Here is a 17753-nt window from a genome sequence, read left to right on the forward strand (position 1 = left end):
GAAATAAAAACCCTCATATAGGAATAAAAAAAATGTAAATTATATTTTAAAATATCAAGACAGACTACATTAGAACTTTGAATTAATTATTAAATTTGAATATTTTGTTTGTCATCAGAAGTGTTTATATACAATGATGAGTCCAGTTCATGTATAACATCTAAAAATACCAAGCACTATAATTCCAACAAACGTGTATATTTCAACAGTTCTACATGTTGTTGACATTTTCTCCAAAACAGAATGAGAAAGTACCTGTCTAATATTGTCAAAAACAACACATTCAGATTTCATTGGAAGGAGGTACAGTATATTATCGATATTTTGAGAGTAAATATAATGTCTGAAGCGGTATTGTAACCCAAGCTGATGGATTTTTTTGATTATGATTGTGCCATAACTCAATAACAAATACAGCTGATTATGATCAAACTCAGCATTAATGTTGATCATGACCCAGCCTGGTCACCCATTCATCTGGGAGTTAAAAGGTCAAAGTTCAAGGTCACAGGATAAAGAATAGTTTAAACCCCCGTACAGTTACAGAGATAGTACAGGCCTGATTCAAGCTCATAGGTTATTGTGCTTTTCCGTTTATGTGTATACTGTTTATATATTGTATGTCATATTATGCAAAATACAATTATATATATAAAAAATCTAATATAAAGAGAAGTTGATTTAGATGTTCTAATAGGTACCAACCGTGGGTCAGCACCACTTTTGAGTTAACTTTTGTTAGGGAAATTTCATATTAGAAAACCACATTTCTGAAATTATGAAAATGAATGATTCTTAGTCCCTTTTATTCATAACAAATACACAGTCCACATATAAAACGTATAAAAATGTGTCTGACTTAATGTCTCAGTTATTTTGTTTAAACTGGGGGTGTCCAGTCCTGGTCCTCGAGGGCCAGTACCCTGCATGTTTTAGATGTGTCCCTCTTCCAGGACACCTGACGGTCATTATCAGACTTCTGCAGAGCTTGATGATAGGCTTATCATTTCAGTCAGGTGTGTTGGTAGAGGGATACATCTGAAACATGCAGGATACCGGCCCTTGAGGACCAGGATTGAACACCCCTGGTTTAAACCCATCAACTCTATTAGCCATACAAACGTGCCTATATATTTTGGGTAGTATTCTATATTTTACATGTGCACAAAGCAAGTAATGTCTCTTCTCATACAGTATCTACGGTAGCTTATGATAGCAAAGTACTAAAAATTCAAAACCTGTCTTGCATCACATTACTAAGGTGTAATAATTGTCTAAGTTGAAGTGATGTAACAATGCTGTGTTTGAACAGTCAATGGTGTTTATATTGTAGTGTTAAAGTCTTTAGCACCAAAAAAATGTTCCCTAAATTCTGATCTGATTTAAATTCACTGATGACAAAAAACATTGAGTTTCTTTAGAGAAAACAAATGCCAATACTCAGTCCCTTTGTATTAAAGATTTATTTACATCAACAGAAAAAAAACAGATTCAAACTCAGCAACTTCTAGATTTCTGAGGACATAGAGGAATGTATCCAAAACAGACTTGAGGGGGTTACATTTACACTGATATAGACGTACTGTCGATGTATTTGAAGGTTGTACAGATACAGTATATACAAGTAAAAACCTTTCTTAAAAAATGTAAATACAGAATGTGACAGTGAGCCACACAAAGTAAACAATCCACACATTAACCACTCCCATAGCCTCATGGAATTTACTTTTCTACAGTCAATGCAAATCAAAGGCAACTTAATCAACCAGCAGCTGAAACAGAGTGACCGTCTGTCTACAGCTGATGCTGTGCACCTACACCAAGTATCACATACATATTTGTTTTATAAACTGGCACTTTAATGTAATTAAAAGAGAAAAACAGTAAATCTGCTTGGGTGTAGCTGTATGCAGACTTGACTTTTTTTTTTTTTTGCTCATTCACAAAAAAGTCCCCATTTTGTCCCCAACACTACCACTCACAGATTTCACAAACTTCATTTTCCTTTTCTCGGGGGAAGATCATTTAATGCTACAACTTTCTACACAAATACAGTTGTATTTCTCGATGGTTTAAAGAAACACAAATTACCCTGGGATGCTCAAAATACAAATGTCAATAATATACCAATACTCAAACAAAAAGCTGTGAATTTGATGTAAATAATGGGCATATTCGAGTAATTGTTGTAAAATAGATAAGCATGTTGCTAAAAGTCCCTACAGACCAAAACTACATGTTTAGAAAAACATTGCAAGTCATAATAAATGCGTGAAATAATCTCAGGTAGAAATGCATATCAAACTGTTCAAACAAAAACGAACCAAAAGCAGAAACAAACTCTTTCTGAATATGTCTTTTGATGCAACTCCATTAAGTTGGTATGAGGAATAAAGAGCGAAAACTTGTTTTACGTCAAAATGGACACATGTATCAGGTGCATGGATATTGAATATTGACTATGCAAATGAATTTAAATCTTATATAGAAAGTAAAGATAGTGTAATGGATTTTTATTTCTAAATACAGATATAATTTACATTGGAGGAATTATACTCTAATGTCAACTCAAGCCAAAAGACTGATATCTATAAGAGAAACAGATAAACCTGAAGCAGACGAAGATGTTTTTAACAGAGTAAACCTCTTATTTGTAGCTCGGTGGATGTGAAGGTTCACTCTGATTCAGGTTTTAGTTCACTTGTCTCATCCTCATCAATCAGTGATTCATTGGGTGCTTCTTTGTCATCTGTGCTCATTGAGCTGACGTTTGGCTGCTCACACACATCTAAAACTGCATCTGAAGGACACGAGGAAGACAAACTGGGCAGCGACGACTGCTTTTCAGAAGAACCTTCAGTGACTCCTGTTTCTGTGGTTTGTTTGTCCTGATTGCCCACGTGTTGCATCGACTCTGTTGGCTGCTGGTCAACAGATTTGACATGAGCACTTCCAGATGAGATAGTTTTAATGGATTTTAGGTCTGTTTCCTTTGGTACATGAGCAGGTGCTGATGTCAAGAGGTAAAAGGCTTTGGCTGACTGTCCCAAGGGGTGCCTGCATGAGAAGACAGGATGGAATTGTAAAGTCAGGCTACATGTAAAATCTTAGTAACATCCAGAATTAACAGAGAATATTAAAATATTAAACAATCTAATATTTGAAAGTAGTATTAGATTTACATCAACAGCTGCTCTAATGTTAAGTGAAAACTAAACTGACAGGCCATTCTAGAAGATCTGTATTGTCAGGTAAAAGGAAACCTCCTCAAAATTTGTTTCATACGTGTCGTCAGTGTTGAGAAAATAATCCTTGGTTTGGAGACAACAAATTTACGTGATGTGTAAATCTAACTAAAAAATGAGTTCGATAGATACTACAGATTCAAGCGATGATGCGTCTGTTAAAACTTTGAGTGTTAAGCTTAATCACAGAAGTAAATGTTTACTTCTGTAATGTCAGGTGTTCTGTACAGGTTAAAGCTAAACAGGCTCGAAGACATTAATGTGGGTAGTAGTTTCTACTCACACTCGATCTTTGGCTTTGATATCTGCTGGGTCAAAAACAAGAGACAGCCTATTCAAGAAACATGTATCGCACTAAATACTGGCTGTGACTTCAGGGAACCAGTGGAAGACTCACAAACCTTTCTCTTGAATAACTCTGCATATGTGATTTGGTCGGTCAGTTAAATGTTTGGTCATCAGGTCACCACCAGACGCATCCACCAGGAGGTCACAGTTGAGACAGACGAGGGTTAATCTGAGCAAATGAGTAGACGATAAAAAAAATTGTCATGCTCAAACGCAAAATGACAATTTTATATCAAACATCATTTGTGTACTTACTTTAATGCGGGTGTATTTTTCCTACTTTCCAGTTTTGAAAATCTGTTTTTGACGATGGTACTATGAAACCTGACAAAAGGACAGATGTGTCATAAGATTTGCTAAATATGTACACAATACCTAAAACTGGCTGAAAATGACTCATATTTCAGAAATTAAACTGTTCACCTTATCATATGATTCCCAATGGAAACTTTACAACTTGTCCGGTATTTGCAGGCACCACAGTTTAAAACCATCGGGAAATGAGAGAAGAAGTTGTCAATCCGTGACATGCACTCGATGCACGTGTAGTGGCTGCCACTGGGTCTGAGTGTTGAAAATGAACATGAGCGCAAAACAAGTTTAATCTTTTAGTTAAAAACTGATGCATCATGTATTTATACACACTCATAGACAGTGGTCTGTTTTAATTGATGCCTGTCTGCTGACAGGCATTTAGCTTCTTCATTTCAGTGGCTCTGAACTTCTCAATTCAGTCTCATATACTTATATTGTGTCTTTTCTGTTCAACAGCCCACATCACTAAAATCAGCACACTGATCACTGAGCCTCATTAGCTAAATATCACTCTCATTAGTTGAACTGTATCTGGTATACACTATATCATTTTAGCTATTCTAATGAAGACTGTCTGGAAAATTAATTGAAATTACAATTAACTAGGTTTGTGTATTGTTCAGCTTTAATAACATCTATTAATTCGCCCCCCACCCTGTCATGAATGCCCAAGAGCTGGGACTTCATATTAGCGTTTGGAGTGCGAGGAGGGATTCTGAATGATACATGGGGTTAGAGCTGACAGGAGAAGGATTATAAATGTCTGGTTTAAGTCCCAGAGTCGCATTAGAGGATAAGCTCCATCACTCATGAACACAGTGTAAACATTTTGATTTAATCAATAAAAACACTAATTATTGGTGTTGTGTTGCTTCTGTCCAAAGTGAAAAAGATCAACAACCTTAGATTCTTGATCGCTAAGTTGTGTTTGGAGGTCAGAGGGTCTTGCTTCTTGCCCTGTGGAGTTTTGGATTTCCCTGCTCCATAGTTTGACTTTGACTTCGACACACTGACTGAAGGCTCAGGGCTCTGCATTTCTGGAGGGACAATGAAACCAGATCGATCTGGAACGCTCTGCAATGTGGGCATCTTCCCTGTTAAGGAGGCTCGAATGGTCACCTAAAAGATAAAAAAAAATTTAACATAAATCGAAACAAATTAAAAAAAAAAAAAGAAATCTTGATCAGAAAAGCAAAGTCTACGATAAATCTTATAATGATGGAGATGAACCTTGGTTCCAGCAGGGAGACCCTCCAGTGCTTTAGGTTTTTTGAATGTCTTGTGAACGTGACTCCTGTGTTCCACTTTTTCTTTGTAGGAAAGAAAATTCAGTCTGCATTTTCCACAGCGATAGATACCTTTTCTCTTAAATTGAAAAAAAACAAAAAAAACAACCAAAAACCAAAAAACACAGAAACATAAAAACATGATTAATGTGTGGTGCGACTACAGGCTAATTGCCAAGATGTTTCATTTGGATTTCCTGAAAGAATATCACAAGTACAAAAAACTTTCATGGCTATTATTAGAATAGCAATTAATTTTGTTTGGGTCCAACTCTACCAAATTTATTGCTGCTTCAGGGCAGGTGAAGAGAAACAGGTTTTATTGTCAGCTTGTTATGTATTGCAGTAAGGTGTTCAGCAGACAACCACATCAATCTAACCTTGGAGTTAGAGCTAATATTCAACAAAAAAAAGTTCAGACTCTCCAAAATATGCTTTTTTAATCTCAGGGGTTTTTAGAATTAGCAACCTGTTACTGAGACATGCTGTTATGGGTCAGGTGTTCAAGTTTTTATCTAGTTTCAAATGACACTCCAAACATAACATTTTTAGACAGACCTGCTTGAACAAAAATAATTAAATGCAGTTCTCATACCTGGTGTTTCATGTAGTGCTGCATGTATACATGACAACTTCTAAGAACTTTAAGGCAGAAGGGACAGAGCAGGTCTTTTGTGTTTTCATGGACACTACGGAAATGTGTCTCCACATCTGAGAAGAAAGAGGACCTGTAATTGCACACCTGTGGATCCAGTAAAACAAAATTTCAGTAAAAATGAGGGGCTTTTGTTCCTTAAATTTAGAAATGACACCAGATTTCAGTTACAAGTGGCAGACCTGGCAGACGTATGGCATTTCTCCAGGCTTGTGGTTGTTCTTCATGTGGTCCAAGAGCACTTGCTCAGACTCAAATGCTAGCTCACAAATTTTGCAAATGGCTAAAAAGGGAAAGAAGAGAAAATTATTAAACTAACTCCTTGAAAAAAACCCTCTGAGGTAACTTAGTGGATTATTTTGTTACTTGTGGATTCGATCGGGCTGTGAGCACTCTCGATGTGACACTGCAGCTGGAATGGAGTCAGGTACTGCCGGTAGCAATGCTGGCACGTTGTGTGGCTTTCCCAGCTCTCGCTATTCTGCTTTTCCAGCTCCAGGTGGTGTTTCATATGGTTCATGAACCTGCAAGAGAGGATACACAAACAGAGTCATCACATAAACCTTTAACAGATCGCACATATTTAAATGTTGAACACCATGAGATAAACCTACTGTTAACACAGTGGGTTTATGCAAAATGAGAACAAGATTATGATGTCTATGTATCTGACACAGATTTATATAACCAATAGTCCCAGGCCAAAAATCTAAAATATCCCCTTGGCCCAGAATATGGATTTGACTAATGAGAAGAAGGAATGGATGTTTTCATTCACATTGTACACTTTTTCTGCCATCATGGAACAGTCATCCATTTTTGAAGAATTTAGAACAAAACTCAAATGATTTTGAACCTGGGAGGCTGGTAACAACAACGATATCAGCGATTTCTAATCTACATTATTATTGACTGTTACACTGTGAGTGAGTGTCTATTATGTCATTGTAATCTACTCTTGTATGTTATTCTGTCAACACAATGTCTTTGTTATTATATCTTTCACATAATATTTGTCCTGTTACATCTTTTCCTCCACATTTCACATGGCTTTGGTGAGGTCAGTATTTAGTAACTCTTCATGACAATAGTTCTCTTTTGTTTTAATAAGAATAATTAATTCACATATTATCGCTATATATATATATATATATATATATATATATATATATATATATATATATGTATGTATATATATTCCTCTGCTGTTTGGCGACCCACTAAAAATAGCTCTGCAACCTGTTGTGCGTCCAAATCTTGTGTTTAGGAAACACAAATCTAATAGACAGAGAAAACATCAATAAATGAGAAATCTGTGAGACAGGCAGAAACAAAAGAAGGCAGTAGAGAAAGAGTAAACAGTACATTGAAGTGGGTGAAGAGTTAGTTGGTTTAACCCTAACAAATATATAAAATAGAACAAAATGAGCTGTTAAAATATGGATTCATAGATAGATAGATAGATAGATAGATAGATAGATCGATCATGATCCATCATTGGCTGCACATTGCCATCACTTCAGGGAAACATCATCAAACATGGTTCTGCTCTGAACTGGAGGTGATGCTAGTTCTCTAGGTGGCACTAACATACAGAAAATCCAAACAGAACCAGTACAAAAACCTGGGAAAGTTTAGTAGAAAAGTCCCTTAATGAACACACTGTAAAATATATCAGCCATTTCAGTTTTTAGCTTTTTCAGTAAAACACACACTTCTGTGCAACTACAAACTCCTCTCCCAAAACCTATTACTGTACCCTAATCAGGTTTAACAGCGGTTACATTATAAGCAGTAATTTATATATATATATATATATATATATATATATATATATATATATATATATATATATATGTATATATATATATATATATATATATATATATATATATATATATATATATAAAACTCTTTTGTAATAATTACATTGTGAGGGAGAATGTCAACAGTAGCAAATGAGTGCCTTATATTTCAGTAAATACGACAGCCTTCTAACACATCTCCATCCTTTAAAAAAAAAAAGTTTGTTTTTTCCACACAAGTCAAGGTTAACAATAGTTAAAGCATAGGACCTCAATCTACACACAGTGTATAAGAAGTCTGCAGTAATTCAAGGAATATTTCCACTTTTAAATGGTAAACAGCTGCATTTAAATAAAACCAACAGCGAGTAGTGGGAAAAAATTATATATTCATAGCCTGCATAGATGCAGTGGTTATGGTCTAAGTCCCAAGGGGTTTAAAAAAGATAAATGAAGTATTCTCCTTGCACCTCACTTTCTAAGCATGTATAATGGCCGTTATAATATCAGCAATTACACAAAGATTTTTGTTTTGCCTAATGATGTAGTGCCCCGTGGCTGCATTAAGCACCTCCACAACTACCTGCCACCGCTGCCCTGACAAGGCACGGCCCATTTTTCAGCCTGTACATTCTGCTACCTCAGCTCCCCTAATAGAAATTTTTATGTGGATGAACTATGACCTCGACTGTGAGAGTGTGGTTGCGGTACAAATGTGTTTCCCCATTAAAAGCAGCTTACAGATGCTTTTTTTGCAATGTTCTGAAGCAAAGTTATTTAATCAAAGGAGCAGTTCTTACGCCACCTAAACTAGCAGTCATTTTTCATCTTTAGGCCCATGAGGGAAAATAGTCCGACGTTGTCATCCATCTTAGATGAAAACGGCACTGAGAGCCAACAAAGACGTCCATGCTTTCTTTTATTGGCACTCGACTCATATCTCTTCAGCTTGAGTCCCAGTCTGTGTTCAGAGAGTAATTAATTATTGGACACTGGCAGTTTTGACAGAAGACTCAGTGCAGAAAATAATTCCTAACCAAGATGTGGTACGAAACAACGCTCAAATCACATGTTAACAATACCTCAAGACAAATTCAAGGCCAAGTAAACCAAAATATTACGATGTTTGTATCCATATTACCTGTCTATAAATGTTAATTCAATCTCTCAAATGGTTAAAACCTGAATAAATAAAAGCAGAACAATCAGGCATCAAATTTCATCTACCAACTAGGTTTATATGAAGAGGAATCACAAAAACTCAAATACTCCAAGTGTGTCTGGTTTAATTCGGTCATTTTTTTTCTCAAATAAAGCACACTGAAAGGACAATAGGATCATTACCCCCCCAACTATGTGAAGGAATTCACTTTGACTCAAATTAATCCAGTCTTAATATTTCTGTTTCCTTACTGCCTTAAAGCAGCATATGACTTTTATCACACATTTTTTTTTCAAATTTGTAAAACCGCAGTGATAGCCTAATTATCACTAATTCATTAGTCTGTCTGTGCTTACACACCTGAATCACTTCTCTCAAGGTGAACAACTTCGAAGATAACTCCATTACAAACACAGTCCGCTTGCATGAATAACAAACCAAAACATCACTCGGGCCTTTTCAGAAATTTTTGCAAAGTGCATTGTGGGAATGGGAATTCCACGCAGCAGTAATTTCTCTGTCTCTTCATGAGCGCTGAACCCAAATGTTGCCTTTACCTCCATCCACCAACTATACTCATTCTTTAAAACAATCCTACTGGAATGGAGAATTTTACATTGTAGCAATCTGGTTCATTTTCTTGCCGAATCTGTGAGAAACAGTTTTCGCTTGGTCCAATACAATCCAAATATCCAAAATACCCCATTAATCCAAAAGCCAAAGAAATCCACTTTCAAATATTAAATGGTGTGTATCTGTCTGGGGAACTGTTGTGTCAGCGAGTTGGTTTTGAAAACAACCAATGTGGGTTTTGTGATGATACTGAGAATTCAGATTATTTATTTTTTCCACTGCAAATTTTCAGAAACTCTATGGTTTGATATACATGACTGGCTTCATACAAAGATTCACCTGGAACCCTTCTCATGAAGACATCATATTCAGACTGATCATGGACTATAAGGAAAAGGACTTTCTGATAAACAATATTCTCATTCTTGCTAAATTCCATATACACAAATGTAAATATTTAAAAACAAAACCCAGATTTTATGTGTTTCATATTGAGTTTCTTCATTTCATAAAAGCCCTGTCTTTAACAGAAGTATCGCAGCCACCGCCCTTGGCAGGAGTGACCTCCTGCTCCTTATGTGGTGTGGCTGGCAAAGAAGTCGCTCGCTTCAGACGTCGTTCAACTGGGCAGAGCTGTATGATTCAGACCTTGAGACTTCATCGGGTTTTCAAGTGGGCACCCCCCGGAACGTCCTGGAACTGCCCCCTCGGCCCTGCAGGTCTTCCTCAACCAGCTCTGGCTCCCCTCTCCTGTGCCAGCCTGGTTCAGCCACCGCTCATTCCTCTTTAGCCACAGCCATCTAGATGCTGTCTCTGCCTGCTTTGAAATGCCATTCACCAGGTTCTTGCGGGTTGCCCCTCTGACCCCAAGCATCCCCAGTGCTCTCCAGAGTGACTGTCCAGGGAAGCCCCTATAACTGACCTCCACTGGTAGATTCCAGGCTCTCCACCCAATCTGCTGGTTCTCGGAGATGAGGGACTGGTATTTACCCAGCTAGCACTCATGTGCCTCCTCGATCCTTTCCTCGCAGGGTACCGTCAGCTCTATTAGGGCCACTTGCCTTGTTGTCTGGGACCAGAACACAATGCCTGAATCTCTTAAAGAAAAATACCTGCAAACTTTTTAATATTGTTGAAAAATGTGACTTACAAAAAAAGCCCTAGGCTTTGTTTAACTTTATTTCTGTTATGAAAATGTTTTTTTGTTTGTTTTTATCCCTCCTATGCCCTTTGCACCTCTTCCTGTTTTGATTTGTAAAAGAATTTATGCCATGAATGTTTTGTACATTAAACCTGATGAATTTTAAAAAAAAGCAAAAAAAAACAGCTTTCGCTTGGTCGCCATTGCCACAACGCACTTCGCAACAAAATTTCCAAACAGGTCCAAGTGATGTTTCAGTTTGTTATGTAAAAAAACAGACCATGTTTATGATGGAGTCATCTTCAAAGTTGTTCACCAAGAGGAACGTAATTCAGGTGCACAAGCACGGAAAGACTAACGGATTACAAATTAATCCAAAAATTGTGATGAAAGTTACAGTATATACTGCTTTAAGGTTAGTTTTTCATATCGTGACCAAATCTGATGATGGTGTAAATCAAGAGTATTGATTTAGTTCTGCTCCCTCTACAACAGGTCTGTCATGTGACAAGAAACCAATCATATGTCAGTGTGACACTGTCTTACCTCTGTTAACTGCAAAGTCAATGTCACATGAATTTGCTACATGTTCTATGCTGCAAGCAGCCTCAGAGCACACTGGATGGCACTGATGGAAAGCAGAACTCCATCAGTTTGTCATCTTCCAATCACACACATTTCACTGCTCGGTTGTTAAGAGACACACTGGAAACTAAAAAAAAACTAAAAAAAAATACCTTGCACACTTCTAGCAGAAGCCCACATGTTATGATAAAATATCCATATGCCCTTTAAACCACATGCAGAGTAGTTGGGCAAGTTTTCATCAGTCTGTTCCCTTGACTTTGGAGACAACTTTACATCTCATAAACCTCAGGTTCTTGAATGCACTGAATGGCACAAATGAAAGAATGTGTCAAACAGAAGGAGGCACATTGTGGGAATAATCTGTACCACCAGACAGGTTTTGAAGATGCCAGCAGGACTGCGAACTGTCTCCACAGAGGTTTGGTCAGATGTCCAAGGCCAATGAAAATGAAGAAACAGTGTAATCGATGACTCTGTTAGTTTTTTTTTTTTTTTTTAACAGCAATTCATAATATGTTAAACTTTGATCCAATACTGTATCTTTAAAACTACAACCAATTGACACTTTAGACATAATTTTACTTTGGTGAGCAAAATTTAGTGAAGCTTCACTATTTCTATTCTGAGAGCATTTTGCTTATAGATCAGTATACTTGGAAATGATTTCAAGTTCCTTCATTATTTCTACTAAGTCGTGCATCAGTTGTTGTAGCTTGGCTACATAAATGAACCCATGTCATGACATGGTGACACATTATGTACCAATCATAACACTGCCCCAAAGGCTAGTACTGTAGGCACTAGGCATGATGGGTGATTGCTTCATCCACCTCTCTTCTCACCCTAATACACCCATCACTCTGGAGCACAGTCAGTCTGGTCTCATCCGACTACATGAACTTTTTACATTGAAACACATTCCAATCTTTAAGCTCTCCAGTGAACTGATGGTCAGTGTTGGGGAAGCTACTTTGCCAGCATAGCTTTTAAAACTGCAAGTAGTTCAGCATGACAGTAATTAGACCCTACATTTCTCCAGGGGTAGAAATGTAGTTTGTCTGAACTACTGTCATGCTGACATGCAACTACTTTTTATTTTCAGTGTTAAATTGATAATGTACATGTGGTGTATATGAAACAAAATATGGCCATGGTTGGGGTGGTACGTCACTATCAGTGGTGGTGCTGGCCGGAGGGTTGTCCATGGTAAGGACCACACGACATTAGTAGATCACACATCTGCGAAGCATTTGAGTACTGCCAGAGCAAGCAATCAGAGGCAGCAATGGCTGTCATGTCATGACATGACATGATCATGCCTTCAAAGCAATTCAGGATGAAAGAAAAAGGGACTGTCCTGCATTCAATGGTAAAACATGAAATACAATTTATATTACAAAAATAAATCTAAAAGAAACTCTTAATTTTATGTTGTTACCCAAAATTGTAGTTTGCAAATTGAGTAGTTAAACTACAAAAAATTACCCAGAAAGTACTTGAACTACTTTACGCGGCACAAAATATGAATGTAGTTTAACCACCAGCAAATTACAGCAAAATGTAGTTTAACTATGTAGTCCAACTACATGTAGTTTAAGTCTCACTAACACTACGGATGGTTGTTTAAGAAATGTGAATCCACTCACTTCATCAGTTAAAGGGTTAAAGGACCTGTTGGAACTGAAACTGCAAAAACGATCTCATTGAATGATCTGACCTGTGTGTTTAGATAAATCCATGTGTGCACTTTTATTGGCCAGCCCATGTACATCATAATTATAGTGTCACCTTGCCAGTGATAGTATATTATTATTTATTTGGCTTGAAGTGTGTTTTGTCTACTACTGTGTTTCACTCCATCAAAACAGCAGAAGACGTTAACTGCTGCTCATTGCAGATCCACCACTTCTGTTACAACCTTTCACAATAAAAGCTGTTGACATATACATTGTGAATAAGTTTAACCACTCATTTCACCAAAAATTTAAATATCTTACAGTTTCATTCACATCAGGTATAATGACTTACATTTATGTTATGTCATTTCATTGAAAATTCTGTAAGTAATGTACAGTTGAAAATAAATATGACACCACTGACAGGAGACCACTTACAAGAGACTGTGACAGTGAATAATTTTTTCTAAAAATGACATCATTCCAAAAACTGATGCAAGTACGTAAGTCAACAAGATATATAACAAAGTCCTTGTCATTTGGAATTTGGAAATGCTATATACTGTGTGTTGAAAGCAACAAATCACATAGTAATACCTGATATTGTTCTTGAGAATCTTCAAACAGCTCTGGCATTTGAATGTAGTGTTGGTCTTCTGTCCCTCTTTCTTCAACCCATCTCCTTCAAATCGGCCATAGTAGAAGTCTGCGACCAACATGATGCGCTTGTTCGCACCAACCTGCATTACTGATGACTGGAATGTGCCTTCCCCCTTGTTTGATCCACAGCTCTAAAACAGAACATTACATGAACAACCCAACTTCATAACAATGTCATTTAAACATGAATGCAAATATATAGAAGGCATAAGGCTAAAGACGTTCATTTTGTCTTCTGTTTATGTAAATATAGTTTTTTCTTTTGTTCAGACAAGGAATGGTTTTTAGTTTTTAGATGTTACCCGCTTGACAGTTTTGACTGTGACTCCAGTCTTCCTCAGAAGTATCATCCGACACGCCAGCAACACGTCGGATGACGCTTCTGAGGAAGACTGGAGTCACAGTCGAAACTGTCAAGCAGGTAACATCTAAAAACTAAAAACCATTCCTTGTCTGAACAAAAGAAAAAACTATATTTATATAGAAGGCATGTTTTACAAAATGAGAACTGGCGTTAATTTGTTAAAAATTAAATTAAGGCGGGATCATCATAGGATTTTCTACAGTCTACAAAATAAGTTAATTAATGCTCTTCAATACATAAGTGGAGGTAGTCAAAAAAGTACACACACTGGCTTTGATTAGACTAACTGCCTCTGAGGCAAATGTGTTATTTAAAAAAATGTATATGTTTTGAATTATCATCAATATCACATTGAACTTACTGTCATATGACTTTTCAGCGCATCCTGTTGAAGGAATTCCCTTTGGCAGTTGGTGCACTTAAAGATACGTTTAGAGACCCCATTTTCCACTGGGTTGGTTACAGTCACCAGCCCTTCAGAAAAACACAAAATCATTTAGAAGCTACCAATGCACAAAGAGGTACAAAAATACAGCACTAGATTTGAAATGATAGGACTTATACTACAAATACAAACGTACCCAAATCAGTCCTGGCTCTTTTTGCTGTGCTGTCTGCTTGCTGTGGCTGCAATGTTCGTTTGAGTAAACCTTGATCTGTTTAAAAGGGCAAGACTATGCATGAATATCTTAGTCACTGCCAGCTGACTGGTCTGAGAGAATAGTAAAGCAAAGACAGCTTTTTATTTTTTTTTTACTGTACCTCTAATACTGCTATTGGCCTGAAAAGGCACAGAAATAATTTGAGGAGTCTGTGAGTTGGTCCGGTTGGGCAGCAACTGTTTAGTCTGTGTTGAATACACAGCAGGACTCTGGACATTAGACAGCGTCACAACATTGTTGCTGATTTGCTGCACCTGAGGCCTGTGGACTACACCAGGGATTATTGTTGTTGGAGTGACCTGCTGAAAAATCTGCTGCTGACCCGCTGAAACAGAGAAAACACAGACTTGGATGAGACCGTGATACAGCACAACATATTCAACAATAAAGCCAGTGAGACTCACCTGGTACAATTGTGAATGAAGTGCCAGGTGGATATTGCGACCCAAGAGAGGCAATGAAGTCAGTGCTGTTTGTTAATTGTGGAGAAGTGACAATGAACCCCTGAAAATGTTTGAATCCAAAGATTAGCACAGTAATATGTGACATATAAACCATATTATAGCACACTTTAAATGAAAATCTAACAGGAACAAACTGGTTCTTTCTGCACATTAATTGTTAATAATTAATACCTGGTTATTAACAATAACAGGCTGTGGTGTTACTGTTGACACGATGGGTGCTGCTGTATTCAGTGGTTTTCCAGTTACGCTTAGAGGCAGTATGATTGGTGAGGAGCCTGCAGCAGGTTGACAAGCAGGGAGTTTGATTTCTTGCTTTCCTGTACTGGTCCTCTGAGGAGGAGGAGGGGTGGCTTTGCTATCCTTTTGGTTATTAGCTGAAAAAACACACAAAAAGACAGACATTAGCATATCAACATGATACTGGTATGTGTAAAGAAGCTGTGATAAGATGTGCACCATCACACCTAAACAAGATATGAATAAGAAATAATATATTTGATGACTTTGATTTTTGATCACAGAGCAAATGCTTGAATTCGACTGATTTGGTGATTAATGTTTAGTTGGAAAATGAAATATAACATACACAGAACTCCGACAAAGATGGGTTCATCGTCATCATCATCATCTACCAAGTTAACCTCTGGGATTTGTCTCTGCCATGGCTCCAACTCCTCCTCCACACATTCCATAAAAAGTTCAGACATGTTGGACCTGCAATAAAATGATCAAATTCTCATTCTGTGATAAAGATATGAAAAAGTCATGAACGGAAAAAACAAAAAAGTCAAGTCACAAAGGCATCATTGCAAAAGCATGCAGTTAAGGTATATGGAGCCTATGGTTATATTTTAGATTCAGCAACACTGAGCAGTTGTTTTTTCTAAAATAATTTTAGATTGTATATCTCAGTTAAACATACAATACTGTCCACAATAATTGCTTGTGATTTTCCACTAGAGTCTGGAGCCATAGGTGGTAATGATGCTCACATGATAAATTTTGTCTTCATGTGGAACTCATAAGGCATTGAGTGATTCCTAGAAATGTATTTTAGAGCATCCAATACAAAAATAAAAAGCCACTCTGCTTTTTCTGAATATACAGCTCACAGGTGCAATAACTAGAATTTACTGCACCCTCAAACTATTATTTCTCCAACAATAACCTGTTTCAGAAGAGGAAGTAGAGTAGTAGTTCTGGCTCTCAGAATATCACACAAGCTCAGTTTAACCAGGCAGGCTGTGTTTTAGCAGTTAAAATTAATAACAGCAGAAAAATTAATAATCACCAAACATTTAAAAGAATCATTGTGTTTATGATTGGGACAGAGCTCAGATTATGAGATCATACTTTTCATGAGAGAAGAAATATCAATGCTTCTATGGTCTACTGGATTGTGAATGCAGAGTTTGGTTCCTGTTAGGTTGTAATGTTCAGTATGCTTAAATCAAATTAAATAATCCATCTTTTCCTCCTATGACTTTTAAAACACCAGCCAGAGCACATGTAAACAAATGAGCAAGCCAAATTGATCCAAACGTTTGTTGTAATAGTGACACAGAGACCATTTTTTGTAATCTCTTCTGATTTAACCCAGTGTAATTACATACTAATCAGGGCCCAATAACATAAAAGGTCCAGTTTCCAAAATGGCGACGCTGTTGGTTGCTACAGGAGACCGTATGCAGTTGTGAACCTCTTTCCAAAAAAGATCATATTTCTATCAACTAACAGTCCACAACAAGCTGACATAAGCTTTATTTGTACACTTAATACATTAGCAAAACAATACATTTATTTTCGAATTAAGTCGCAATAAGCAAGTTAATCCCAAGTTACATGCTAGTTTTAGTTGGCCTTAATGCACAAACGTTAACTCCAACACCCATACCGTTTAATGACTACTTGCGGCCACACTGATCATCAGTTAACCGCATTAATCTAGCAATATGCCATTAAATGTAACTAAATAAATTGTAACAGTCACCAGATTACATTAACTATCAGTGTGCCACCCTCAGAAAACGTTAATGTTGTGGACGCTAACTAGCTGGGCTGTGCGTTATTGTATTCCCTTAGACGATTGTTAGCATTAGCAGGCTAACGTTTGTTATATTCACTGCTCACCTTGTTTCATGCTTCAGAGTGTGACATATAAAATATTGACTTCACAACCAGACCATATACTCAGCCTGAAACTTATGCATCCTTTATTCATCTTGCGATTACATTATTAGGGTTCTCGTTTGCGGATCACAGCAGCATAACATTAGCTAGTATGGATGTAGCTGTTAGCTTATAATCTGTGAGGTGGTAAATGGGACAAAGGCAGAAGGCTGACTTTAACACACAGGTTTAACTTAGTAGCCTACCTGTTTTACACCAAGCCTCTGGGACTCAGTGTAGCAGGCTGTGTGTACAAACCGACTTCAGCACGGTGCAGGATGACGATACAGTGCAGACAGTCCGGGTCTCGCTCACAGGGGAGGGAGCGAAATAGTGCGATGCATGGATCCAGACGGCGGAAACAGTCAGGGTCTGTCTGGACCAATCAGAACCACGGACGGTGAGTTCACTTCCTTTTGGATTAGTCCATATTTTTCTCTTAATAATAATAATAATAACAATAATAATAATAATAATAATAATAATAATAATAATAATAGGCAAGGCAGCTTTATTTATATAGCACATTTCATGTACAAGACAGTTCAAAGTGCTTTACATAAAACATTAGAAGCATTACAGCAGAAGGTATGAGAAAAACAAACAAAAAACACAAACAAAAATCAGATAAATAGGT

General features: G+C 37.1%; 1 protein-coding gene across 3 annotated transcripts; it reads right to left on the reverse strand.

The window, feature by feature from the left end:
- Positions 1–1444: 1444 nt before the first annotated feature.
- Positions 1445–17462, reverse strand: znf280d (zinc finger protein 280D). 3 transcript variants are annotated; one of them, XM_030161946.1, is made up of 18 exons: positions 17323–17462; positions 15534–15661; positions 15116–15321; positions 14885–14984; positions 14581–14805; positions 14400–14474; positions 14180–14292; positions 13392–13585; positions 6216–6373; positions 6032–6132; positions 5790–5936; positions 5139–5273; positions 4810–5027; positions 4017–4157; positions 3849–3917; positions 3647–3762; positions 3529–3550; positions 1445–3057 (listed from the first exon to the last, which is right to left on the reverse strand). In XM_030161946.1, exons 2-18 carry the CDS (start codon positions 15652–15654, stop codon positions 2676–2678), a joined length of 2523 nt encoding a protein of 840 aa, XP_030017806.1. In that variant the 5' UTR covers positions 15655–15661; positions 17323–17462; the 3' UTR covers positions 1445–2675. The 3 variants fall into 3 exon arrangements, with proteins under 3 accessions (XP_030017806.1, XP_030017799.1, XP_030017814.1); XM_030161939.1 differs by having other exon boundaries at positions 3529–3553; XM_030161954.1 differs by lacking the exon at positions 3529–3550 and having other exon boundaries at positions 2881–3057.
- Positions 17463–17753: the final 291 nt, after the last annotated feature.

This window comes from Sphaeramia orbicularis, chromosome 3, assembly GCF_902148855.1.
Source record: "Sphaeramia orbicularis chromosome 3, fSphaOr1.1, whole genome shotgun sequence".
In the NCBI taxonomy this organism is placed as follows: domain Eukaryota; kingdom Metazoa; phylum Chordata; class Actinopteri; order Kurtiformes; family Apogonidae; genus Sphaeramia; species Sphaeramia orbicularis.

Bases quoted from the DNA above. Each gene is read 5' to 3' on its own strand.
- znf280d (XM_030161939.1), bottom strand. From the start codon at position 15,654: ATGTCTGAACTTTTTATGGAATGTGTGGAGGAGGAGTTGGAGCCATGG. The intron at 5,937-6,031 runs GTCTGCCACTTG...CTGGATCCACAG, and splicing joins AAATGCCATACGTCTGCCAG to GTGTGCAATTACAGGTCCTC. The intron at 5,274-5,789 runs GTATGAGAACTG...TTTCAATTTAAG, and splicing joins AGCACTACATGAAACACCAG to AGAAAAGGTATCTATCGCTG.